This window comes from Podarcis gaigeae, assembly GCF_964106915.1.
Source record: "Podarcis gaigeae genome assembly, chromosome: 5".
Taxonomy (NCBI): domain Eukaryota; kingdom Metazoa; phylum Chordata; class Lepidosauria; order Squamata; family Lacertidae; genus Podarcis; species Podarcis gaigeae.
The window spans coordinates 27,168,870-27,196,798 of record NC_139681.1 but is presented as its reverse complement, the minus strand read 5'-3'; the positions used below and the strand labels follow the sequence as shown (position 1 = coordinate 27,196,798).

The following is a 27,929-nucleotide window of genomic DNA, read 5'->3' as shown; positions in this document are numbered from 1 at the left end:
CTGGCCTAGCTTACCTCTTCTCTGCCATACCCTGGTTTCCATGTCCTGCCTGCTGGGGCCTGCTCTAGCTATGACATCCAATCCAGGCAGGTTAGCAGCTTTTAAGATTCAACCCTAATTAGTATGGAAATTTGCTTTTCTTAGGAAAGGTATAGTTCAATTATCAAATAATAGCAAAGTTAAAAGAGAGCATTGAGATTAGACAAACAAGAGGACAGAAACATGGAGTTTCAATATATATTACTTGGGTATATTCTACCCAATCCCAATTTGAGGGACAATGGTCAAGGTTCGCCAATGTCTTGAGCATATTTTTAAAAAGTCTGATTATTGTTTTCTAAACCACCTGCGCAAAACAGTACCTGCATTCAAGCGTGGACAGAGGCAAGAACACTTCGTGATAACAATAAAACTAAAATTGATTAATGACTCAGCTACAACCCCACAATGGAAATTGATTCCATTAGCAACACCACAATGTGTTATAACCAGCTGAAAGAAATATTTTTAAGGTCAGACAAGGGATGTGACAACGCACGCATAGCATCAAAGCTTTCAAAGGGAAACTTTGTTCTTTTTCTTCTCTCTCTGTTACAACTGGAAACTTTTGACACTACTAACAGGGCATTATATTTGGTTCCATCACTGAAACATAAAATGAAAGATAGAAATCACCACACAGTCAGAATTCATGATGGTGGTCATGATGGGATGTGGTCCAGCTGAATAAAATCCAGCTTTGTGTACCATACAGTTTCATAGGTGGTTATATACATATAGGTAGTTGGTGTACCATAGTAAGCAATGCACGTGGGGTTTCTCTGCTTTATGGTAGCAACCCCATGAGGCAAGTTAAGCAGAGAGACAGTGCTACCCAGTGAAGGTCCTGACTGTCTGGGGATGTTAACCAAGGACTCCCTGGCCCTAGAGCAACATGCAATCAATTCCCATTCATTTGGGTTCTCTTTCAGAGATAGTCCCTTCCCATTTAGCTGCACAGTGCTGTTGTGGTTATCCAGGACTGGTTCCAAAGTATGGAAATGGATGTGCAGAAGATAAGTCCATGCAAAACTGGAACTTTGCTTTCTGAGTGGTTTGTCTCTGTGGTAGCAAAAACAGGTAACAAAGCCACAACTGCACACACAAGTTCTTTTTCCTGTTGACATGTATGCAGATTTTGGCTTGACTTCCTCCCCCTGCATTGCTACTTCTTCTTAAATAGGTAGCCTAGTGCATCTAGCAAAAAAGAAAAGAAAAGGAAGACAGGGACAGGGACAGAGAAATGGACACACGATGCCCTCGCTGAAGCCTATTTTCAAGGAACCTGCAGATGGACATTAATGGCAAAGGGGGCAGAGAAATTGAGAGGAACAAGCGAAGGAGAAGAAAAATTACTCTGGATATGAAAAGCGAAGGCGAATTAATGAGGTAGGAAAAAACCAACAGCTGCGAGATTGTTCAAAGGAATAGAGAGGACATAGCAAGCCAAGACTATTAATGAGGAGAACCAGAAACCAGAAAGGGTGAGTGGCGGCAAACTGTCAAGGTCAGAGAGGCAGGCTACAACAGGAAAGAGTTAAAAACAAGCACCTGTTGCACACCAAGACCTTTTCTAGGTACTGCCTTGTTTTGAAAGTGGCAAATAGCTACAGAAAGTGCCATCATGAATAAAGTAACAAAACTCCAGAGATTCCATTCTGCAGCTAAGAGTTTCACAAGCCAAGCATATACCATGTCCCTTTGGACCACCCTGAGTCTATGCCAACTGGATTCACTGGTTGTCCCCAAGCTCTCATTTGTAACTATGGGACTAACATGTGACAAGACTTGGTTAAATTCACCGGCTACTCCATAAATGTGGTTTATTTCCAGTTAAGATGAGGTGAGTGATAGGCAAAAGACTTGTTGAAATGCGTGCAATTGTGGAGAAGGGTTGCAACTCAGTGGTAAAAGTGCCTTCTTTTGTGTGTGAAAGGTCCCAGATTCAATTTCCGACATCTTCAGGTAGGACTGGAAGAAACTCCCACTTGAAACCCTGGAGAAGCGTTGCTAGTCATTGTAGACAGTGCTGTGTTAGATGGTGAGGATGAACAGTAATAATAGCCTGCTTTTCATTGAATATTTCCAATCCCAGTGTGTGGAGCAAAGTAATAAAAACAAACAGAGACAAATCAAAGCATCTGGACTGATGCAGCATCCTAATGAGCACAGTCCACTCAATACATGTTGTAAGGGTTGTCCAGCACTTGACAACCCCAAATTTTGCTACTGGAAACCATCTGGAAGATGAACCATACCAGTGTTCGAAATTGGCCAGGCATTAGGTGCACTTTGCATCTCGCCAATGGCCACTTGTGACCAAGTGAAGATGTCTGGGCGCCAGGATGGTGGCTGACATCTCTACCATCTGGAGGTGCATACCTGGGGATAGTTGGATCTTGACCGTTTTCATACACTAGCCACACATCCTGTACAATTCTGTTAGATTTCAAATGTACTATCAGAACAAATTTCAAGAACCAAAAGTTGTACTTAAAAATATGGCTTTTGAGCAGCTAGGCATTCCGTTTTGGTGAGGATAACCCTGGTGTAAGGAGCCATTTGGCGCCTAACCTGAGTTTCTAAGACTGGACCCTACATGGATGGATGGACCTAAGTTAGGCACAGGTCTGAAGGTTATAAAGCTAAAAAAGGGAGCCTCAAGTAGCACCGGTCTCTCACAGAAACAACAACAAAATAACCCACCTTATGAATAAATTGATCATAATAAGCAGTTGAAGTCTGACATAGATTGAGGGATTTGTGGTTCTTTTTTCATATATATTTTTTGTAAAAGGTCCTCTCAGTCAAACGATTGGTTGCCCTCCTTCCTGCCACAACGTCTTGCTTGTTGGGGGAACACTGGCACATGGGAGTGAACAAAAGACCATGGCAAATTTAAGGGATTCAAGCAGGGACAGGTGTTCAGCGAGGTACCCCAGATGCAGGGGATAGATACAAATGCAATTAAAGGCTTGATTAATGATCCAGAAGAGTGAGAACACATACTGGTGAATTCACCAATGATGTTAAATGAGAACTTGTAGTCGCAATGAGCAGATGACTGGGTATTTCATACAAATGGGTTTTTAAAAAAACCCACACCTCTCAAAGAGGTAGAAGAATGAATACTGAACCATTCAGAAATGGTCTAACAGAAACACACACAATGGAAAGGCAAGGCACAGAAAAAACTGCCTGTTAGGAAATAGCATGACTTTCATCCCCCATGCTTTCCTTGTGAAACTGTAGTGAATTCTTCTTTCATAGTTTGAGTACTCCATTTATAAAGAAAGCTCCACTGGGAGACTGGGTGCTAAGCAGAGACAGTCCTCAGCGGACTATATTCAAGTGCCTAATGAAGAATACTTCTGGACACAATTTGATGCAACATTGGAGCTGAGATAGGACATCCTAATGATTACTCTGTTGTTGTTGTTTAGTCGTTTAGTCGTGTCCGACTCTTCGTGACCCCATGGACCAGAGAACGCCAGGCACCTCTGTCCTCCACTGCCTCCCGCAGTTTGGTCAAACTCATGCTGGTAACCTCGAAAACACTATCCAACCATCTCGTCCTCTGCCGTCCCCTTGTCCTTGTGCCTTCCATCTTTCCCAGCATCAGGGTCTTCTCCAGGGAGTCTTCTCTTCTCATGAGGTGGCCAAAGTACTGGAGCCTCAGCTTCACAATCTGTCCTTCCAGTGAGCACTCAGGGTTGATTTCCTTCAGTATGGAGAGGTTTGATCTTCTTGCAGTCCATGGGACTCTCAAGAGTCTCCTCCAGCACCATAATTCAAAAGCATCAATTCTTTGGCGATCAGCCTTCTTTATGGTCCAGCTCTCACTTCCATACATCACTACTGGGAAAACCATAGCTTTAACTATACGAACCTTTGTTGGCAAGGTGATGTCTCTACTTCTCAAGATGCTGTCTAGGCCTGTCATTGCCCTTCTCCCAAGAAGCAGGCGTCTTTTAATTTCGTGGCTGCTGTCACCATCTGCAGTGATCATTGAGCCCAAGAAAGTAAAATCTCTCACTACCTCCAAATGATTACTCTACTTCCCAGCTAATTGTGGCCTCAGAAGCAGCTGTCAGCATGAAATGCAATAGTACCATGTATGTTAAGGCAAACTGGATAAACAGCACAAAAGCATATAATACCATCCATGCCACTAGAAAGCAAACAACAAATGGCTTTTTCTTTTAAAAGGAGGGGATACAGTACTGCTCAAGGAAGAGTGATAGAAATTGCCTGGGGCAGGAGACAAAACTGATGCTCAAGAAAAATTAGAATACACATTATTACATATTTTACACACACACACACACACACACACACACATATACACACACACACAACTGTCCATGTGATGGACAGACAATTAGAAACACTTGAAGGATATAAGCAAAAGAATTAAGAAGGGGGGGTATTAGTAAAGTCAAAGGGAACATGGCATTTTTAGAATGTGAGAAGTAGGGACAAAGAAGAATATTCTGAATTACTGTTCTGGAAAGATGTTGCTACCAAACTACATGAAAGCATGGAGTGGACCTCTTCTACTGGAGCTTCACATCTCTTACCTAGGTACCATTTGTACCCTCTTCACACAGTGCCCAGTTAATGGAATTCACTTCCCCAAGATGTCAGACAGCCACAAGTTTAGATGGCATTGAAGAGGGAACAGACTTGTTTGTCCTCCTTGATTTTGCCTATCTACTGCTATTAACCTTGTAGCTAAATGGAGCCTGCATGTTCAGACACAGTATACCTTCTGACTACCAGGTGGGGAGCAGCATCTGGGGAACTGCTATACCTTCAGGCCCTGCTTGTGGGCTCTCTTGGAAGTATGGGGAAGGTTACTGTGGGAAATCCAAATGCTGGACTAGATAAACCCACTTTGTTCTGTTGCAAACAGAACTAAGCACTGGTTTTCAGATTAAGTTTAAAAGCTGTGCCTACACAGGAGCTGGACGTGTGTGTTTATGTGTGTGTAATTCCATTTGGCAATCACAACCTTAACACTGTTCTTTTCTTTTCTATGAACATTAAAAATGTTGATGATGCACCAGAAATGTGATTGTGCCATTTCAGGATGTGCCTATTATGAATTTAAAGAAAAGATGACACTAGAGTTATTTATGCCTGTGGAAAAGTGTGATTAGGAGACTGAACAGATTTTGTGCCTTCACAATATGACAAGTTGCAGTCTGAATCCCCTTTTGCAAAGTGTTTAATGCTATTTATTAATATTAATATTTTAAGATCACTTTCTCAATTCACATTTTATTTTGCTTAAATATCATATTACCGGTATATTGTTCCATCACTTCCACAATTATTTAACTGTAAGTCAGATCCGGGGATGCAGGTGGCGCTGTGGGTTAAAGCCTCAGCACCTAGGACTTGCCGATCGAAAGGTCGGCGGTTCGAATCCCTGCGGCGGGGTGCGCTCCCGCTGCTCGGTCCCAGCGCCTGCCAACCTAGCAGTTCGAAAGCACCTCCGGGTGCAAGTAGATAAATAGGGACCGCTTACCAGCGGGAAGGTAAACGGCGTTTCCGTGTGCGGCTCTGGCTCGCCAGAGCAGCGATGTCACGCTGGCCACGTGACCCGGAAGTGTCTCCGGACAGCGCTGGCCCCTGGCCTCTTAAGTGAGATGGGCGCACAACCCCAGAGTCTGGCAAGACTGGCCCGTACGGGCAGGGGTACCTTTACCTTTACCTTTAAGTCAGATCCGGGTATTTGAAGACAGACAAATAGGTATGAGCACTTATGCAGGAATATGCATTTCAATATTACACAACAAACAAAATGTTTAAGCAGATACAAAATAACCAGAGGATATTGAAAATGAATGAATATTTCTAGTTTGCATACATCTAAATACCTATAAATTGGGCTTTGGTGTGGTAAAATGGAATGAAAACATTTTAGATTAGATCCACCAAGACAACAAAGAATATCCATTGTTAACCTGCATAAACAGCAGCAAGAGAAAAATGGCTGGGAATTGTATTCTTTCTACCCCCCCACCGCTCACCCCCATTTCACTGCTTCCCTGTGCAACTATGTTACCAATATATTGGTTACAAAAGAGGGAAGATATTGTGAGCATACCAACAACAATGAAGGATGAGAAAAAAATATGCAGTTTTGCATTATTTTTGCTTTGGAAAATTTCCATTTCCTAAGTTCGTTGATAACAATGAATGGATGCCAGTTGTAAACACAGTATTAAACAATCTTGGCAGTTACAAAGTGTTTAGCTCCATTTACTAAACACAAGTAAAATAAACATGCTACATTAGATCACTAGAAGATCCTCAGGAATGCACTGGACATGTTTCCAATTCGATTCCCCCCCCCAAAAAAAAACCCCTCACACTATGCATCTCATTCTATCATCAAGGTGAATAGGGAACTCCATCTGCACATTCAGTCGCCACAGCAACAAGGGAGCCCTGAATTAGTTTTTAAAAGACTATTGCATTCCCTATTACAACTTACAATTTGCAGAGAGGATCTGCTGAAAACACTCTAGAAGTAGACTTGATTGGATGATCTAGGATTGCTCTTAAATAGCAACCCCAGCCTTATGGAACAACTTGAACAGGGAGGTCGGTTTGAGCAGATACCTGCAGGCCTATAAGTGCTATTGCAAAATGTTTCTATCATCATCATCATCATCATCATCTAAGAATGCCCTCCCCCAGGCTGCCCCTATCCCACACCCCAAGCTTGTGAGGGAGATGGAACTACCAAGAGGCCCCTCTCTGCTGCTGTGTAAGGTCTGTAGGGAAGGAGGCAGTTTTTCAGATATTTGAAGCCTCTGTCATTTACACTGGCGTGAGCACTCTTAACTTAAGCCTCAACATGAGCTGTGGACCAGCGCAGCTATCTTAAAACAGGAGTTTGTATTTTTTAAAAGAAGGTTGAAAAATGTTATAATTTCTATGGACTGATTTTTCACTGTATCTGTTGATTTTGGCACTTAATAATTATTTCATTTTTATTTCATTTGATTAATATGGATGTGGACCACCTGAAGAACATTTTGATAGGAAAACGGAGTCCTAGTCTATATCTACAGAAAGTTTGTGTGTCTCCGGAATAATCAAATTTCTCTTCGTCTGGAATTTATTAGTATTTTAGATTCTCGGTTTGGCCTTCAGGGTGGCAACACAGTTGGAAAAGTGAAAAATGGAAATTAAATGCATGTCACATCATAAATGTATTGTTGTTATCAACAGGTAGACTATCGAACGTCTAATATTAGGATTCTGACATCTCACATTTGCTATACATCGGGTCTAGATGGTAACCAAGCAATCAACTTTCAAATAAGACTGTAGAAGAACTGAGTTGTTTTATATTTATAGAGCTAACATCTCCACTACATAGCAGTAGGTTAAAATACTGCTGAATATAATGTTTGTTATTCTGTGTGTTCCTTTATCCTTTTCACATTTTCATGCACATCATTGTCAGTGGGCATCATTAAGCGCTTGTCTGATTAGATTCATCTTGAGCAAGTTAAAAGGAAGCCAATTCCAAACATCTATTTTCTCAACAAGAAAACAAAACATGGGCTGCAAGAGTGTACTTGGCGATTTCAGTGAGGTTCACACACATCAAATGGGCGAAAGTCTAAAGCTATAAAATGAAAAAATTAGTCAGTTTAAACCATCGGTCAGCTGGAGAAGAGTTGAACACCCAGTGATTTCAAAGAGATGAGAACTGCAAAGATCATATTCAAGTCTCCCTTACAATTGCTGCTGTGAAATAGCCATTCATTTCAGTGGAGTTTTCACAGGAGCCCTGCCCATGAGCCATCAAAATGTTCATTGTACAGCAACACTGCTTGATAGATTGCACCCCATGATGCTTTAGAAGAGATGCTATGTCGTTTTTTATGGTGTTGCACTGAGAAGCAACTAATTATATGCTGCTCTCCTGGAAAGTTGGGTCCATTTATCCCATTTTGTCTTTCCATGTAGGCATTCCTGAGTCTTAAGTGCCACCTGTTGGAAGCAAAGTATGTTTCAAATGCACTTACCCACATCAGGTTCTGCACACTAGTGGTAAAATTTTGATGCACGAAGCCTGCACACGTTTCTGCCTGCCTGTAAAATTTGGAATAATGCCCTCCCTCAAAAGGCATTGGGATTAATGAGTCTTGCACTGGTGGAGTTCCAGCCATCAGAGTTTAGTATGTATGAGGATTAGCTAGGCACGAAATCTATTGTGGGGAGGAACCGGCATTTCCCTAATATCTTTTTTTTTTTTGAGCCAGCTTTTCTTTTTCTTAAAGATCAGGAGGAAACAAAATCACACTAAAAAGTGTAACCCTGCCTCATTGTACACAACAATTAATTAAGACTATTCTGAATCAATTAGCAGACTGCTACAATTAACTTTGCAAGCTTCACTACACTTTGAGAACTACGCGAGCCTTCCATTTACCCCCATCTCAAAATATCCACTGCTACCAAACACAGCTATGACTAATATATATACCGATCACGTTTGTGGCTTGTCATGGTTTATTGTGAATAAGCAGTGTGCTGATGAATGCTGCCTAATCTCTCTCACTTCACCCCTCCCTCTGACGCAAATAGAAGATACAAACTAGGAAGCCACAATTAAGCTTGGCTTCCTGTGACATCCCAACCCAGGATCCTTGACAAGCCAGAGGTTCATAAGTTAACAACAAACCATGGTTTGAAACTGAATTAAAACTGACTATGGCTTCTTGGTTTGTTTTCCACCCACATAAGAGTGGGAATGATGCACCAGTGTCTGGCTTGTTCACAATAAACTATGGTAGGCCAGCAACCCTGGCTTATTGGGAAGCACGAATGCATCCACTGTTAAATATTTTGTGGAAATGACATAGTTAAATCAGTTTAAGGAAATTATGCTACTGTATCTATTGAATGAAAGCTAGTATTGCTTTGTTGCTGCCCACACCAACACAGGAACATTTCCCTTAACACGGATTTTAATGCCATTGTACTTGTAACCAAAAATATAATCCTTGAAATCTGCACGGCAATTGTGGGAACTCAAGTAGAAATGGAAAAGGCTCATTAAACTCACACTCCTGAACACAATGTTAAAACTAAAACTTGACAAATATTCAGCTTCGGAATGGTTGTCTGTTACTAAAAAGGCCCATTATAACAAAGCTTTTAGGGTATATAGCAAATTTGTTGTGCTACTTGATTTGCATTCCTGAACCAACTTTACAGTACTTCAACTGTCACAAATGGGACTACTCAATAATAATTTGTTTGTAGATTGCAGATGCATACTCCAAAATAATATGTGTAGACAGAAGAAATATAACATTAAACCACCAAATGTTCAGAGTACTAAAACCTTGTGGTATAGTTCACTGTCATATAAGCTATATTTTTTCCTACTTTTAAGCTAGGAGATACTATTTAAAATAATTTTTAAGTTGGTTTGAATTGCTAGATGTTGAACAATGTAAGGTAGGCAAATGAATACAAAATTAAATTGTGTTCTGTAAATTCACTCTAGGGTATTACTTTCTGAACACAGGTTATTCTGCTGTTTAGCACAGTGCTTCTTCAACGAAGTGAGACATAATTGTATAGAATTAATATTAAAGACACTCCTAATTGCTAGTCTCCAGTGTGGTACATCAGTATGTAAATTGGTTGTTCTCCGTTCTTTATTACACAGCCTTACAAATGCATGGGTTTCTGCAGCTCAAACAACCCTTTTGCACTCTGCCTAACAAATTAAGTTTTCTTATGAGTTTTAACCATGCCACTTAGCAGAATATGCATTAACAAGCCAACACTGTCACATTCCCTTGCTTTTAAGATTTTCTCGCTATGTCTACTCCCATATTCCCTCTGTATCAAAATTTGTAACTGCTAGAGTACAGAACAAAGGATTTAACATTAGCACACAAAATCGCTTGCATCAGTCTCGAATTCTGCATTAGATCAGACTCCCCCAAGCGAACTTCCGCCACAGTCCAGAGAGGAGGCGGCAACTGTCCATGGTGCTGAAACATACAAACCTCTCCTTTTCTCTTTTCCTTTACCAAACCCCGTACTACCGCCACAAAGCCTGGCGTTTTTGTACCCCTCAAGCGGCATTTATATTGAATTACTACATGTGACAAGTTTCTTCGTTAGTAAAATAAATAAGAGAGAGCTAAGCACATGCGACTCCCTCACTCCCCACTCTAAATAATAATTCAGGATGCCACAATCGGGTTCGTGCCTGGAGTTCGAGATCACGGCTTCGCAAGAAGTCATCATCCCAACCGGACTCGGAGTGGCTGTGCGCGTGAAAACGCATGCCTAAACACGCGTTTCTCAGAGCCGAAAATGTTAATTAACGTTTGAATGCAGCTCCTCCTCCTTTCCAATTCTCGAAACAGGCAAGCGCTGTGCAAGGCGCAGAACTACCCCCCCGCACCTTATAGAGGGGTTTCCCTCTATAACGGTGCGACCCCTCCTTTTAAAAAAACACCCAAAAAACTGTTCTTTTGTTCTCAAATGCCAGGGATGGCGGGGGACATTTTACAGCTAACCCCGCGCAAGATTGGATTGGGGGGGGGGCTAACTGGAGAGGGTAGATAGGGTGGCAACAAAGAGCCATACGCGGCGGGGGGGGGGTAATTTTGCATTAGCAAGCCCGGTGGGAGTGGGGCGAGGCGGTGGCAGTAAGAGCACGGGCCGCTTTGCGCTGAGACGAGCTCCCCCTACCTCCCCACCTCCCCCCCAAGCCCCGCCACCTTCCACTCACCGTCCCTATCGCAGAGCTGGATGGCCTCCAAGCTGAGGTTCTTGATGACATCCTCGCAGGGGCTGCTCGGGCTGCTCATATGGTGATCCAGGCGAGGCACCTCCATTGTTTCCCTTGCCCCCCACCCTCACACTTCTTGCCTTTCGGGTTTATTGCTCTTTTCCCCCCTTCCCTTTTCCCCCCTTTGAAACAGGGGGCTGTCAGGGGTGGGGAGGAAAAGCGAGCGCTGGAAGGAAGGGGGGGGGGCGCGCACGCTTTGCGATCAGCGGCGACGGCAGCAGCTCCTCTCTCCTGGTGCGCCGTCTCCCTCCCTCCCCGTCTGTCTCCGTCTCTCCAGGCTGGCTGCGAAACTGCTGGGTGCAGCAGGGGCGCGCGCACGCGGGCGCGCACTCTCTCTCCCTCTTCCCTCCCCGGGACTGGCTGGCTGGCAGGCGGGCGGAGGGCGCGGATTGGAAGGCAGGCGCGCGCGGAGGACGGGCGGGGGGGGGGGGGGGAGCGAGAGCCGGCTGCCTGTCCCTGCAATGGAGCAGAGAACAAGGGAGGAGAGGGGGGAGGGAGAGACGCGGCTCGCGCTCGGCACGCCTGAGCCTGGTGGAGCGGTGTGTGTGTGTGTTTAAGCTGGCCCTTTAAAGGGGCCGCGCGCCACTCTTGCTGAGTCAAGGCTGGCGCTTGCACCAACATCATCTCTCTCCCCCACCCCGGCGCATGTAACGCAATGCACTGCGTTGCCTGCAGGCAGCTTTCTCGCTCTCCCAGTGGAGGGAGGGGGAGCTGCGGCGGCGGCGGCCGCCTCAAGTCTCCCGGTCGCTCCTTATGTAATGGGTTTATCAGGGAATTAAAAGCAGCAGCAGCAGCTGCAGCTGCAAATAAGGTTCTAATTCCCCCAATGCGCGAGCGCGCAGTTCCCGCCTTCTTCTGCGCCCAAGTAACGCTGCTCTTGGCGGGAAGGGCCGCTTGGCTCCTCCCCCTCAGTTATTTAGGCAAGCCAGTTCCTGAGGGGGGGGTGCGGGGGAGGACAATGGGCCGCTGCACGTTTCGAATTATGTTTCCTAACGCTTGGTTAGCAATGAGAAACCTAGACAGCATCTTAATACGCAGAGACATCACCTTGCCAACAAAGGTCCTTATAGTTAAAGCCATGGTTTCCCCAGTAGTGATGTATGGAAGTGAGAGCTGGACCATAAAGAAGGCTAATCGCTGAAGAATTTGTGCTTTTGAATTCTGGTGCTGGAGGAGACTCTTGAGAGTCCCATGGACTGCAAGAAGATCAAACCTATCCATTCTTAAAGAAATCAGCCCTAGTGGTCACTGGAAGGACAGATCCTGAAGCTGAGGCTCTTTGAGCACCTCATGAGAAGAGAAGACCCCCTGGAAAAGACCCTGATGTTGGGAAAGATGGAGGGCACAAGGAGAAGGGGACGACAGAGGACGAGATGGTTGGACAGTGTTCTCGAAGCTACCAGCATGAGTTTGACCAAACTGCGGGAGGCAGTGGAAGACAGGAGTGCCTGGCGTGCTCTGGTCCATGGGGTCATGAAGAGTTGGACACAACTAAACGACTAATCAACGACGACGACGCTTGGTTAGGGAAAGCGTGCTGCCTCAAATAGCACTGTAGTTGTTCGATGTCAGCAATTCATCCTAGGTTTGGATAGGTATCTTGCTTTGATGTGACTGTAGCGGGACTACGGAATCGATTTTCTTTTGAAACGTATCAAAAATAAAGCCATATGCCGAAATGAAAACAAGACTTGAGACCTTGCTGACAAGGAAAAAAATGTCACTGGTGTTTGGAGGAATGATCTGCACGCATTCCTTTTCTTATTTATAACCGCTTTATTCCCCTGAGAGGGGTGCTTTGGCCTGGACTTGCTCTGTAGTCTCTCACGGGCCACTTGCCAAGTGTCACCTTCACCTCCTCGCTTTCTGCCACATTTTATACTCGAGGACAAATCGCTTGAAGCCAGCTCACATATTACAAACTTTCTAGGGTCCTCTTTTTGGCAGACTGCCTGTCCAAGCCAAGTTCGAAGAACCCTAGAAAGGGAGACCCTCAAAGTTGCCCATTAACAATAAGCACCTGACTGGACAGTAGAAACAACAGCTACACTGTTATATTGAGAGAGATTGCGACTCTATTTAAATGGCAGTAATTGTTTCCAAGTGTGCATCACTATGTACAAGTTAGCATTTGCAGGATTTATACAGATCTGCTTTTCTTTTGTCCTCTCATTTGGTGATGTGTAAGTGCCCATCCTACTACCCTGCAACCTTTTCTTCTGCCCCACTCTTTACGAGAGAGAAAGCAACAGAATTTCAGTAAGTAATGAAATTCCATGGGGAAGAATTTCCCTCTGCATGGCTCTGAAGACAAGTTCCTCCATGCATACTGATCACTTGATGGCTTTAATGTGCATCAGTTATTTTCAAAATGTGAAATAGCCTTCACGGTGCTTCCATGAGGAACTATCCAAAGGTCTGTAAGAGTACAGTCACATGACAGAAATAATATCTGATCTGACATCACGCAAATATAGGCACTCTGCTCACACAAATAGCTACCAGGAAGCAGCTGCAGTATCTGGTGTTGTTACTGGTCAGATGTTGCCTTCCTCATAAGGCTGCATTCTGTATTTCTAAGCTGCCTAGATGGTTCCATGTAGAAAACCTTCTCCCAAGCCTTTGGCTAAATAAACTATGTATGTGTTTTGTTATTATGTATTTTTTGCGTTTTTATACTGCAAACCACCCTGTGATCCTCGGATGAAGGGTAGTATATAAATTTAATTAATAATCACAATAGAAAAAGTAGCAGACCTGTGAATCAGTCCTGAGAGAAAAAAGATACTGAGCGATGCATTATAAAGTTAAGTACAAAGAAGCGTCATTTGACTCCAGTGCAAAAAGAAAAAGCCAAGATACAGAAAACTAAAGAAAACCCCCAGAGGCAATTTAATGGCCTATCCAAGAAACGTTGCAAAATGACAACAAATGCACCCATTTCAAATCATAAGAGTGTATGACTGACTGATTTTCATTTAATAATCTAGTTTCCAGTGGTGTAGTCTATATATCTGGAGGCCACCACTGATGGTGGGTCATCGCCAACAGGCCAGCTCCAGCGGGGAAACCCCAAGTGGAAGTTCCCTTTTGGGTTGGTCCTTAGGGGTCTGATGAAAGTGAAGGCACTACCCATAGGTGATTGGTTGTGGATGGGCTTGCTCCTAGCCTGGAGAAACAGGGGTGTGTAAGAGGGTTAACTACACTTCTAGGTGTTAAGTGGGTTGCTGGGGGCCATGTCTGTGCTGAGAACATTAGTGCAGATCATGAATGCATATCTAGTGTGATCAGTATTTTGCAATTTGATATTGTATTGATTGATTGATTGTACTCTTTTTATCTTTCTTTTGGAATAATAGGCTGTTCACTGCTTTGGGGTTGCCTTTGGACAGTATATAAACAAACCCTAGCACAGCATATTGTGTTTCACTTGTTTTATAACTTTATATTATTATATTGCTGTAGCCCTCCCTGAGACCATATGGTAAAGGGTGGGTAATAAATCCTGTTGTTTTTTTAAAAAAAACAACCCAAAGCAACACATAGCATGTTATATACAGGAAGTTGGAAAATAAACTGTAAAGAGAGGCTGAGGCAATTCTTCTGTTCTTTGGTTGAAAACACAGCTTCATGTCTGCTCTGACCCACCCACTCACCCACCTTGGTTTGCTTTTGGGTGCAAATTGCTGATAGAATTTCATGAATGTCAATGAGACTGAAAGAACAAGAGGAAAAGGTATAGAGAGCCACCACCAGAGAAATCCAACCAGAATTTACATTCACACAGCTGCTCAACATATTTCAGCTTTTGTCCCGATTAAAAGCCAATAAATACAGATTAAAGATGACAAATTCTACTGTGCTACATTGGCTTAGTGGGGTGATAACAGGATACGAGGATTTTCACCTCTAGGTCACTGGTTTAAATACTGATCAGGGCTCAGTTGTGCCTAGAAGTGGCTACCAGCTGTCCAGCGAACACTTCTGAAATGAGTTGGTCTCGGTCCATTTCCTAGCAAATAGCAATTCACTTTCCAATAAACACATTTGGTGCCTTTTTTTGCTAGCAGTTCCTCCCCAAGGACTGGAACCAGCTTGGCGAGTTTTTGTTTTAAAAATGAACATTTTTTTATCTTGCTCAGTATACCTTTTGCTGACACCACCATAGAGGCTTCAGATGAAAATATTGTTTCACGCTCATCGCTTCACCAAGAAGCACAAAGCTTTGGAGGCAGCCTTTTACACAAGGATCGCTTTCCTTGTGAGGAGACAGTACTGGAGAGATTCATGGCACCTTTGTGATATGTTTATTTACAAATATTCCATGAGGGATACCCAGACAAATGGTGTTAGCCTTTACATCAGTTAGATGATTCTCAGAGTCTCTACAATTCTATTGTTCTAAGTCCAACCCTCTGCAATGCATGAATATGCCACTGTCCCATATGGGGATTGAACCTGCAACCTTGGTATTATCAGCACCATGCTCTAACTAACTGAGCTATCCAGGCATCTAGGAAGCAAATTGGCTTCTTGTCAAGACAGCTACAAATCTCAGATATTCTTCACTTTCTCCTTCCCTGGACATGCCAATGCTGCAAAACCCAGCAAACTGTTTTGTTCCTTCCTACACAGATGGGTGTGTCCAATAACAACTAGCCACCAGCCATCAAATACTGCCCTTCAGTAAAGTAATCAAAGCAGTGAGAAGTCTACAAACATTGTCACCTCTTTAACTGACACAGTGCAACATAACTCCCATAACACCACATGGTTTTACTGAATTGTACTAGGGCTCGGATTCTGACTGAATGCCAGTAGCAATTCATTGGGTTCTGGGGGGGACTATCAAGACGGAAAGCAAAAATGTCCAACACGCTAAAAGCTAGAGCTGGATAAGGGATAACAGGGATCACATTTCCAGGAATGCTTCTAAGTGCCACCCATTTAAGAAAAGGAGGAGAGGGGTTCTTTGTTGTTGTTCCCTTCTTTCTCTTCCCCCAGATTTTTGAATCACAAAACAAATTTGGAAAAGAGTAAACTGGAGTGAAAACTGCAAGCCCTGTGAGTGAAAGGAAGGATGGATCACAGACAAGATGAAACAATGAGCTACAGCCTAAGAGGACAAATAACCAAGTCAATGGAGGAGGTGAAGAAACTAATAAGTGAATGAAGCAATTGAAACAGAGGATGTGTAGGTAAAAGCGGAAGGAAGAATTTCATTTATTCATCGGCTGGCAGTGATTCATTACACCCTCAGTAAGGAGGAGTGGGGGAGGAAGAAATTGGGGGGGGCAGGGCAATATCCCACATTCAAACTGTCCTTTTTATGCAAAGCATGTCATCATTGCTGCGTTGCTTTATCTTCCTATACCACTGCTTGTTTGAAATTCATTTTTGTCAGTTTAAGGCAAAGACTGAGAACCGGTGGCCCCCCCTAATGCTGGTGTACTACAACTCCCATTATCCCTGACCATTAACTATGCTGGCTGGGGCTGATGGGATTGTAGCTGAACAACTACTGGAGGGCTACAGGTCCCCCAACAACTACATAAAACCACTACTTTTTATGTATTATTAAATTTCAAAAAAATCACATATACAATTCAAAACATAATAAACTTTTGTTTTTTTCAAATTCCTCTCCCATTTTCCATGGTGTATTTAATTTATTCTTCTTGCTGCACCCCATCTTTTCTCTCTTATATAATAACCACCATACTACAATCATCACTACTTTAATCAATAGCTGCTCACAGTTGCCTAACATACCAATCCAGATGCAAAACTAAGAAACAAATATTTTATTTGAGTATTTATATCCTGATGTAGTGTAAAGACACAACTCGGAAATTATGATTTCATTAAAACAACATAAAACAATTACAAAAAAAACCCCTCAACTACTGTGAACACTTTAAAACATATTGAGAAATGCCAAAACAAGTAGTCTTAAAAACCCAGTCTCAGGTCCAAGCAGTTATCACACACTTCTGTATTGACTTGTGCTTGCAGTATCTGGGTAAAAACTAAAATATAGTATTGTTACAGGTTTGGTGGGGTCAGTGTGAATGATAGCTATGGTTCCCTTCCAGGCCTGTGATCCTGTATCCAGTGAGGTTTAGAATCTAGTAAAGGAGGCTGCTGAACCTGCCAGACAAGTTTATTTGAAAGATAATAGCCTTAGCTGACCAGTTAAGTACTGCTATTTACATGTCCAAAGAGGTTGTTCTGTTGCCATAGAAATAAATAGGTGGGCCTCTTCCCAGCTCACCTGGAGAGCAAGAGGCCTGTGTGTGCTTGTGGCTTGGGACTTCCCTGGAAACCTAAAGGGAAAGCAGATCTGTTGGGATGTTAATGCTGTGAGCCCTCCATCCCACGCTCAGGTTGTACGTATTTGTAAAAAAAAAACCTGATGTATCCTAAGGACACCACAGTCTCCACTGACCTTCAGTTCAAGGAAACCAAACCCTGGGTAAATTTTGGAATCCCTGGCATGTCTTGCCATTCAGAGACTGAGGTGTGTGTATCAGTGTTCATAAACTTAGAGCAATTTAAAGTGGCCCATGCCATACAGCACTGGAAGAGTGTATTTTTTTTTATTATTATTACCGGGGAGATTTCCCCCATGAGCAAGAGTCACACACTTGAGAAATCTGTTTTGGTGTTATGCTCTGCAGACTCATATTTCAGACGCTAATAGCCTGCGTTAATTAAATTCCCAGGCTCTTAATTGGCATTTAAGATTATAGTCCTGCTCCTAGTTTTGCACAGCTAAATCCCCAGCATTTTTAACTGGGACTTTACCTGTGTGCATAACCACTCAGCAGCAAGAGGGCCTTTTCAAATGCAGTCACTTTTCTAAGGAGCCATGATTATAACCAGCCAGATGGCACCTGTGCCATCCATAATGTTCTGGCAGAGCTGTCATTTCCTAGCAGCTTTAAACCGCTGTGCTGCATTGCTGGAAAATGGCTATTCTTGTCCCTGGAAATAGGACCACCACACCTAATTGTAGTGTGGACAGGAGTTATGCCAGGGCAGATCTGCACACCTTGTGACCAGTCAAGCCAAACTGAGCCCACCAGCCATGTTTTGATAGCAACCCGCTCCTTCCCTCCCTCGTTTTAGCAGTCCCAGAGATGGCAATCAGGACAGTTTATCAACCTCCTAGCAGATTACTGTGCTTGTGTAGCAGACTGTGTTTGGTTTGGTGGGGCACAAGTTGTGCAGGCCTGAACAAGTGCCAGTCATCTTTTGGACAATGCCTGCTGCGAAAGTTCCTTTTCCATCTACCCACATCATTTTATATCTCCACCTTTCAACAAACATGTACTTGTTTGCAGAATACTCAGTCCAGTGCTATTGCATATCACTGGAATTATATAAAGATACAGAGCACACACACACACACACACACACACACACACACACACACGGATATGTCCCTGTGCACAGCTAGCTCTGCCCCTTCTATTCTACCACAAGAGGGATGGATGCTGCTATTGGCTAAGGTAAGTAAAATGTCAGCAATTGATAGTGATGTTCTGCTGGTAAGACCCTGGGGGTGCATGGCTGGCAAAGGAAATGGTCCAATGTGCCATCGTTTCAAGCCACAAACCACACGGTTCTGTCCCAGTTGAATTTATATGCACCTGAAAGTTTTGTATAATGCTCTCTTTCTAACAGGGAATAGCTGTCTGAGATACGGTCTTATGTATGCTAAAAATAATAAAACTGAAACCTCAGCATGTAATCAAAACATCTCTCCCTTGATAAATTGTACCTGACAGTGATTAGCAAAGATGACACGTTATATAATGGGAAGACTGTCAGAGGAAGAGTGGTGTTCAAGTCTACAAAGGCTTGCCATAACAACCACCTGATCGGTTTTCCATACGTTCATAATCAAGTGTATTTACATACATTGCTTTAATGCATCCCAAGCGTGGGCCTGTTGTCACATTTAATTTTCATACGTACATGCAAAAATATAATGTATGCACATGCTTAACTTTTTTTTTGCAGCTCAACATTTCCAGTGGCTGCTTACATCAAGGGCCCTAGAACTCTCCACTGCAGGCACACACAAAAACAAATGTATGTTTGCTATTGTATCATCTGAAGTAGAGAATACCTAGCTGTGGTACTTTGCAGTGCAACACTGAGTAGGGAAAGCAGCATTTCAAGTCTTAGGCATCCTTTCTGAAGATATTTTCGACCCAGCTCTAAGTCTGGATATCAAAGTTGTGGACAGAGCCTGGGGCAAAGACCAACAGCAAGCCAAGTCTCCTTGGTGTTGAAAGCAGAGAACACGACTAATCCAGGCACTTTTGTACGTGTCAGCCCTTATCACATGACATCCTATGACCCTAGTGTGCTTCAGCAGGCCTTTTTTTGCTGATCTGGTTGGTTAATCTGTAATCCCTTTCCTTTCCTTTGATTAATATTTTGAGGGTGGAACACATGTTGAAGCAGAATCCCTGCCTATTATCACTCAGGCCACAGATTCCGGACCTGCTATGGGCTTATTTCTTAGTACAGTAAAGTGTGACTTCCCAGAGAAAATTGGGTAGCCATTCTGTGCTTTTTAAGGAATAGGTGCTTCCAAGAGAGGAGTTGCAGCATAATCAGCTTAGAGGAGCTTCAGGTAATGTGAGGAAAGAGTTTCTGATATTGAACATGGAACAATCTGGAGGTTCCTTCATCTTGTGCCAATGACCAAACAGAGCTTTTACATAATAATTATTGTAGGCAAAATTCTGTTTTATTAATTGTACTCTTTTAGAGAGTCTGACTCTTTTCACAATCTCTTGCTCACAGGATCATTTGTGTACATTGACTGTGATATCTAAATCCACATATATGTGTTGCTCACCCAAAGCACAAATCTGCTTTTTATCCTGGGGAGGAAACGTTTTAAGACGTGATAACAGGGACAAGTGAAACAGGTTGGGAGCAACTGCAGGGAAAGGTGAAGGTGAATTCTTATGTTTATGCATGGTATGTGGAAACAGGAGTGTTTGCAGAAGTCCCATTGAAATGAATGGAAGTTAAGCAACAGCATAGCTTCAATAGATTCTTATGAAGGAAGAGTTTACCTTCAGTACATTGTGTCCATAATTTACCTCTGTTTATAAATATGTTAAGGGATAACAGGATTAAACTTTTTTTATAGGATGCTGCTGGGTGCCTAACCTTGAATGGGTGGACCAACATTTTTAATTATTATTGTTGTTCTGATCTATTCAATTGCATTTTGATTCAAGCCAACTTGAACTGTTATTTACCTTAGGACATACTGTGGTCGTGTGGAAACATTATTGAATGCTTTGCTAGATATAGTAACTGGATTCCATTCATCTTCTAGCTCCTTACACTGGAAAAGGGGGCAGAGCTAGGCTTACCTTTCTTCTGTTACACCCTAGTTCCATTTTACAACACATTGACTTATAGAAAGAAATGAATCTGAATGGCAAGTCTTTCTTAAGGTGGCAAGTATTTCTGAACTAGATGACAGGCCTGCCAAGCTGAAGGTGGCAACTGAACTGCAACCCATTTGTTAAAACTAAAAGCTTTTTTGAAAAATTGTGTTGATCAATATGTCAGAGCTCAAAAGACAGTTTTGTTCTAGAGGAGAAAGATGCTGCTTTAAAGCCACTTGTATCAGATTTTGCAAAAAGAGCAGCGGAGGAGGAGAAAAAGAGGAACTGGCTGTTTTCATTTAGCTAATAAGAAGCCTCTTGGGACGTATGATGTCTTGCTAAAAATAGGTCTACTGAGATTACTACTGCCAGCACATTACACATATCCTAGCCTGGCTGCACTGGATTTCAATTCAAAGTCCTGGTTTTGACCTATAAAGGCCTAAATGGCTCAGGGCTGCAATACTTCAAGGACCACCTCTCTCCATATGATCTGGCCCAGATCCTGCGATCATTGTGTTCCTCCTTCATGAGAGGTCTGGGCATGAGAAAGGGCATTTTCTGCAGTGGCTCCCTGTTTGCGGAATGCTCCCCTAGGCAGTCTCTCTTAGCTTCTTCTATCTTTAGGTGCCAAGCAAATCCATTTCTCTATAACCAGATCTTTGGATAATTATCATTCTAGCATGTTTTAAATGTGTTTGTGGGAGAGAGGTGGTTGGTTTTTATAATAATAATAATAATAATAATAATAAGTACTTAGTGTTCTCATTTTGTATTTTTATGTTTGGAACCACATTGTGATCTTTGGATGAAGGGCGGTATGCAAATTTAATAAATAAAACCAAATGAATAATATTTGTTGTGCTTGGGGAAAATACTGGGGGAACAGGTTCTCGGCAGCCATAAATGAAAACTAATGCTATGTAAAGCATTGCAAATCCTATAATAACAGTGGCCCCTCAGTTGTGATCCAGGGACCACCATTAAGGTTCCTGAGACCATTAGGAAGTGCAGGGATTTCTTATGAGGTTTCCTATACTTACGGAGAGATAAGCTTGTAAAGGTTAACCTTTAAGCTGCTTTTCAGTTTGCCTCTGCACAGTAGAACAAGTGGCTGTAGAAATTTCAAGGAGGGAGGGCTGGCTGGTGAACAGAACCAAATGAAGAAAAAACAGATTCCAGTGGAAGAAGCATTTGAACAAATGAACAGGAAATGTATTGCAAGAAGCATCCAGAAGAGCTTCTTCCATCCTGCAAAATATTGGGGAGAAGGAAAGATTGTCCATGAGAAATGAAGCAAGTGGACTGAATTAGGCTGTTGATCAGGGAAGAACAGCAAAGTAGTCACTTTCCCAAGGATTATTCTACATGATGCCTATTAACATGAAAAAGTGTGTTGTCTATGAAGCCAAATAATGGTACTCAAAATTTCATTTATAGAACTGGTGAGTATAATATGAGCTTGCAGGACAACAGGATGTTCACTTGCTCCTTCAAACTATGTGTACAGAAATGGCTGGCAGACCCAGACATATGCTAAGAATAATTATTTAATTGACACTGAAATGGAAAATGCCTAAATGTGTATTGGTAATTCTGTGGAAATTCCATTGCAGTATTCTAAGGTACTTTGAGCTTTAATTGAGTCGATAATTAACTATTGTTGTTTTCTGCTAGCTGACACATGAGTGTTTAACCTTAGATCACATGAGGAATATTGAATTGCAAATCACATGAAGAGTATTGAATTGCAAATTTTGAAGGTAGTTGCTTTTAGTCTTTGTTCTCAGAACACAAGATGTAAATGGAAGATGTAAATGGCTCTCTAGATAAACAGCCTCAGGCAGGATGCAGGCTAGAATGGAGGCTGTAGGGAAGAGAAAAACCTTTGCTTTTAGGTCTGTTGGAAGTATGTAATATTTTGTAAGATGCTGAGCTTATGCCTTGGACTGGCATCTTATGGAACTGTTTGGATATATTTTTGTTGTTTTTGTTACATTTTGAAGAAAGTTCTGCAAGTAAAGCTTTTTAGCAAACTTATGGGTCCTGACAATGTTTTATTTCCAAAAAGGAGCCAGTTTTTATGCATTCATTTGCTTCAATCTGTGCATTATTAGTATCTGCAGTAATATATTGTCTATATTGGCTACCCAGTCTGGGCTAAATACCAGGACTGTATTATGCCTTCTAATGTTGTCCTCACCTTTGTTTAAACCAATTCTAGTTCTATATGTTATACTAGCATTGAATACCAGTCAATTGACCACTTAGTATGCAATAATATTTGTGGTCAATTAGTCTAGCAAGAATGTCCATAGGGACCACCTGATAGCAAAAGCTAGGACAAAGCCTCCATCGAAACTAGCTCTGAGGGCTTGTTCAATCTCTTCAAAGTTGCTCACAGACACTTATAGTTGCTCAGCAACAGTTAGCTGAAAATAAAGATTATAGAATTCAAAATGCTATTTTTAGCATAACGAACATTAATTATTTTGGTGGATTTTTGCAATACGCTTATTTCTGTTACTGTTGTACTATACGACCTTTAGCTAAGTGACAAACAATGTTTTGTCTAGTCAAATAGTCAACCGATGTGCTGTAATATTTTGCCATAGCGAGAAAGGATCCTATGCACATGAATCAGAGGAGGAAACCCACTGAACACAGAGGGGCTTCTAAGTAAATGGCCTTTTTCTATGACCTTTTCAAAGATTTTCTTGCTGGTATGATTGCTGGTTCTCTTTAAGTTGCTTCCACATTTCTAAGGGGACGTTTAGGACTTTCACTTAAATACAATACTTAGATTGCAACCATTCAGGCAAAGCTCAAGGCTGGAGGTCAACCCCTTGATGTGAAGGTAAGTCTAATGTTCACCATACAAATATTATACAAAGTATTATACTAAATATATATGTGAATCTGCATAAGCATCCTGCTGTCCTTTGGCACATGAAGCCTTTCTCTAAAAATGTGTTCAGAATTGAATACCAATCCCAAGTGAAATTTCCATTTTCAACAGCAAAGGGTTCTTTACAGGATAATCCAGACAGACCCCAGTTGGGCAGTGATGGGGCATGACAGTGTGATAGAGATATGACTGCATCCGCAACCTCATTGCTCACACCACCTCAAGTGGAAGGCAGGTGGTGGTGGTGGGTGCAGGAATCAAGTCCAATACTGCAATGATGACAGCGGGACTTGTTAAGTATAATTGTATAATTCACAATAAAATGGAGAATGCCCACATGTGTTACTGAAGGCTTTAACATGGGGATTTTCCATGAGGCTATATTAAGCTGTCTGAGCTCCTAGATGGGTTGATAATTAACTATTGTTTTCTGCTAACTCCAATGTGTTTAACTTCAGATCACACAGGAGGCTATTCGATTGCAAATCACCATTTTGAAGGGAGTTGCCTTTGGCATTTTGTCCCCAACCAGTGTGGAAGTAAGATGTGATAATGGAGCTCACTGCAGGAGCCGCATAGCCTCAGGCTGTAATGGAGAAGAGAGAGTGAGTTTTAATCTCAATCCTGTTTAAAGCTATTTCTAAGATGCTGAACCTGTGCTGGAAATGCACGTGATCTTATGGAACTGTTTGGATATATCATTTATGTACTGTTTTTTGTTCTGTTCTGAAGAAAGTTCTGCAAGTAAAGCTTTGCATCAAACTTATGGGCCTCAACCATGTTTTATTCCAAAAGGACCCAGTTTTTATGCATCCAGTCATTTCAAGCTGCTCAATATTGGTATCTGCAGTAGGGTTGGTTATCGATCCTTTGGATCCCAGGCCAGCTCACCTCCCCCAAGCACCCTTCTACAAGCTACTGCCAGTAGGCATTTTGCTGGCAGTACTGTCTGCCCGTTTGGTGGAATAAGAGTTCTGCACTGGCGAAGTGATGCTGATGCCCCTTCACAGGTGGACTCTAGTGGAGAAGAGACACCTCCGCCCTATTGGGGAAAAGAAACACAGCCTGCTACAAAGGCAGTTTGGATTGCAGCCTCAGAGCCTTCTGAATCTGCATCCAAATGGCAACCCATGTTGGAAAGATTTCCCCCAGAATTATAATGTAGAGGGCCCCTCAAATACTACATTAATTCCCTTGCATCTGGCTTTCTTCAAGATTGATTATCCATTCCTCTTGCAAAGGAGCCACTCCGCTCTGGGAAGCCATTAGGAATTTCCAGATTCACACCTGATCTTCCACTCCTAAATTGGAAGTAGATGAACAAGGACCTCATCTATTTTAAGCAAAAGTAATTAAGGACCTTGGCTGTGACGGCCTCATCTTTATCTGAAGCATTTTTTTTATTAAAAAGATGCAGTTAGATAAAATATTAGACAGCGTGTCCTTTGTAACCTAAATTAATGAAATGTTTTAACAGCCAGCTGCTGATAGTGTCAGCAGTGCTGTTATGGCATGATAAGGGTTTTCCTGATGTGTGCATGTTTGTGGAGCTGATAAAGGTAAAGGAGGAGAAAGTGGGTATAATTAACATAACACTGAATCATTTTCTACATTTATCTGTCTCTGAAACCCTCTTTGGCAATTCAGAGGAAGAAAAGAAAACCTTTCTATGCAAAGTTCTTCATTTCATTGCACTACAAACTTTCATGTGGTATGGATCATTATTCCTCTAACAATTCCTTCCTGGAAGTAGGAATGGATGAATGTCAGGGATTTCCCCCCCTTCCGTTTCTCATTTTTTAATCTTAAACTCAGTTCACAACACTTCTGTATTAGTTTGAGATTTTTAATCATGAAAGTTCATCAGCATTTTAGGGTGTTTCACTCCTAATACACATTTTTTTTTCTCTGCAGCGATTTTGCCTAATATAACATTTTGCAACAATTCCCCTGATAAATGCATTTCTGTGTATTTCTTTCAGTAATACTTGCATTTCCACACACCCTTTCCCCTTCATATATGATTTTTTGTACACTTTTCTATACTTAGAGAGCAGCATCACAAAATTGGGAGAAGTGGGAATTTTGAAGGGCAGTTGCTGTTTGCAATTACTGCATTGTTTTGGCAATTTCAGTAGGTTCACTATGATACAGACTTGTCTCTCTTTCCCACCTGGAAATCCAAATACAGTTAACAGGTAGGCAGTTGTTGCTAGAAGTTTGATTCTGGTTAATGGAAGGGAAAGCCACCAGCAGTGCAGGCAGGAGGTAGAGTTTCTTTTTCAAACTGCACAAGGTGTTTTGTGTTGGGGTGATGCTCTCCTTGAAAGAAACCCTCTCCCCACATGTCTTAGGCACAGAGAACAGGTCTTGGCCAGCAGAGTACAGACAGTGACACGGCTCACATGAAGAGGAAAAAAACTGTCTTACATGTTTGTCTCAGGACCTGAAGGGCTTTAAATGGAAGCAACTTAAACTAGACCAAGAAACTAGCAAGCAACCCAGTGCAGTTGCCATAAAATAGGCGTCTAATATGCTCCCCCTCTTCAACAAGAAGCAACTCGAAGAAGCATCACAGAGGTCTTCAAGGGGAACCCCAAAGAGAGTTCATTACCGTAGCCAATCCTAGAATTTACAGAAGGTGAAACAACATCAATTTCCCCCCTCTCCAAAAAGGAGGACAGAGGCATGATTTGGGGAAGCGTGTCTGGTTCTGCTGTGCTGGGTGCTGAGCCTAGAGGATGCCGCAGGGCATCACAACTATGGCATAGCGAATTGAGCAGAATAGAAGGTGAGAGGGGAGCTGAATTTTGGTCTTGCACAGGGCAACCCTGAACTCTGAAAGACCAAAGTCTTGCAGATGTGCAGCCTTTATCACAAACCAAGATGGGAAACGGCATTCGTAGTCACTGCTATTTAAGAGCAGAGCGGTCTCCAGAAGTATCTAATTGCCAGCAAACCTCCTCTAACAGGGAAATTTGTTGAGAACTGAGATTTGCCACTGCCATTACATGTGCTTTGCCTCCTCCACTTATTTCATTTGTTTGCCACGGCTGAACCTTTCCTTAACAAGCTTTTGAGGAACCTCTAAATCTTGGGCTGTAATTAATCAAGATTTTTAATTGGGGCTGTCCCTTGTTGGCCGGTACTCTGCACAAGGCAGCATTGCTGCAAACCATCTATGTTTGACATCCCTGGATACAGTCAATGGGGTTAATATGATGTTCTCTGTCAGTAAAGGATTTATTGTTATTTAACCAAGGGAATATTTTCCATCTCCATTAAGTAGTCTCAAAATATCTCCTAGATCAATATAATTTCCTGCCGAATTAAATAATCAGTTAAAAGTGAGGCTGTTAATTGACTTAAAAAAAATACTCCAAAACCTTCCATCAGCCAGCCAACTCGTAATTACCCATGGAAGATTTCCGGGTACACACATGTGCAAGAGCAAGCAAAGGAAATAGATGAGCTCTACTGCTTGGTGAATGCATTAAGGTTTACAGTATGGCCTTTAGTTAGTGCATTACCCTTTTGCCCCAGGTACCTTATTAAGCTACTTATTTCTGTGAATTTGGGTGCCATTTCCCAGGTGAAAGCAATTGTCTGGATGAAGCAAATGTCAACTGATTTAATTAGCCAGAAAAAGTTAGTTGACCGCTTTAACAGAACCCACCCCCACCCCCTCCCACACATACACATAGGATGCAACCTCACAAGAACATGCAATTGGCAATTGTAAAGGCTTTGAGGTGTAGCTTTATCAATTACAGTTCACTGATCACTAATATGTGAAAGCTCTCAATTAGACCCAATTAATTAAACAGCAGGCTCTTTGTTCATTGTGAAACCGACATTAAGTCCTTTTCCAAGAGCCCGACTTGGGTTTCTAAGTGTGAATGCTGTGGGTAGCCATTTCATGAAGTTAAACACTTCACAGAAATATATTATTACCAAAAGCTATACATTACCCTGTGTAAAAAGACTTGAATGATAGTTTACCTTGGGCACAATCAGACTAAAGTGTTTTTAAGCTCTGCTACTTTCAGTGTCCATGCTTAACTCTTGCCCAAAATAAATCATGTTCCTATACCACCCATGTAACATCTGTAAGAAACAACTGCATAATTTAGTCAAATGATGTGGTTCCTTAAAGACATTACTAAAGGGACTAGACATGGAGGAAATTGCTCCCACACCATTCTGGTAACTGAGGCATCAGTTCTGAGTGGTATTGAGAGACGATCCACTGGCGAGAGGTGAAACGCCACCACAAGCCTACTTTTGATGACAGGAGAGACAGACAGCAGCTCCACACCACGCAAGGTAGCAGGTGCAAAATATCAAATCATTAACACTACTTTTCTCTTTAATTCTGTATAAGGACACAAGCCCATCAAACTGACAATGAGTGGCACTCGCCAGTATATTGCTGCATTTCAACAACACACGTTGCATTTGAATGACCATTTTAAAAATGCCTTGATTCTATTTTCAGAAATTAATGGCGACATCTGACCACTCTTCTGCACTACTCATCAATATTAATAATGAATCCTAAGCCAACAATCAGTTTCCAGCCGTCACAGTAAATTTCTAGCCCTGGGCATTTGAGAAAGATCTGCCAATTGTATCCACCAAATTACAGGGTTGACGATTATGCAAATTACACCGTTCTTGCTTATGTAATGTGACATTATGTAACAGC

At 42.2% G+C, this 27,929-nt stretch overlaps 1 protein-coding gene across 3 annotated transcripts in view; it reads right to left on the bottom strand.

The window, feature by feature from the left end:
• PHYHIPL (phytanoyl-CoA 2-hydroxylase interacting protein like) overlaps positions 1–27,929 on the bottom strand; it is a 77,483-nt gene that overhangs the window by 38,190 nt on the left and 11,364 nt on the right. Inside the window, exon 1 of one of the 3 annotated variants that reach the window (XM_083740497.1) lies at positions 10,829–11,293. The exons of the other annotated variants lie outside the window; for them this stretch is intronic. Coding sequence (XP_083596623.1) covers positions 10,829–10,934 — 106 coding nt within the window. The 5' untranslated portion in view covers positions 10,935–11,293. Of the gene's footprint in view, positions 1–10,828; positions 11,294–27,929 lie in introns of those variants that run through there. 3 annotated transcript variants of the gene reach the window in all.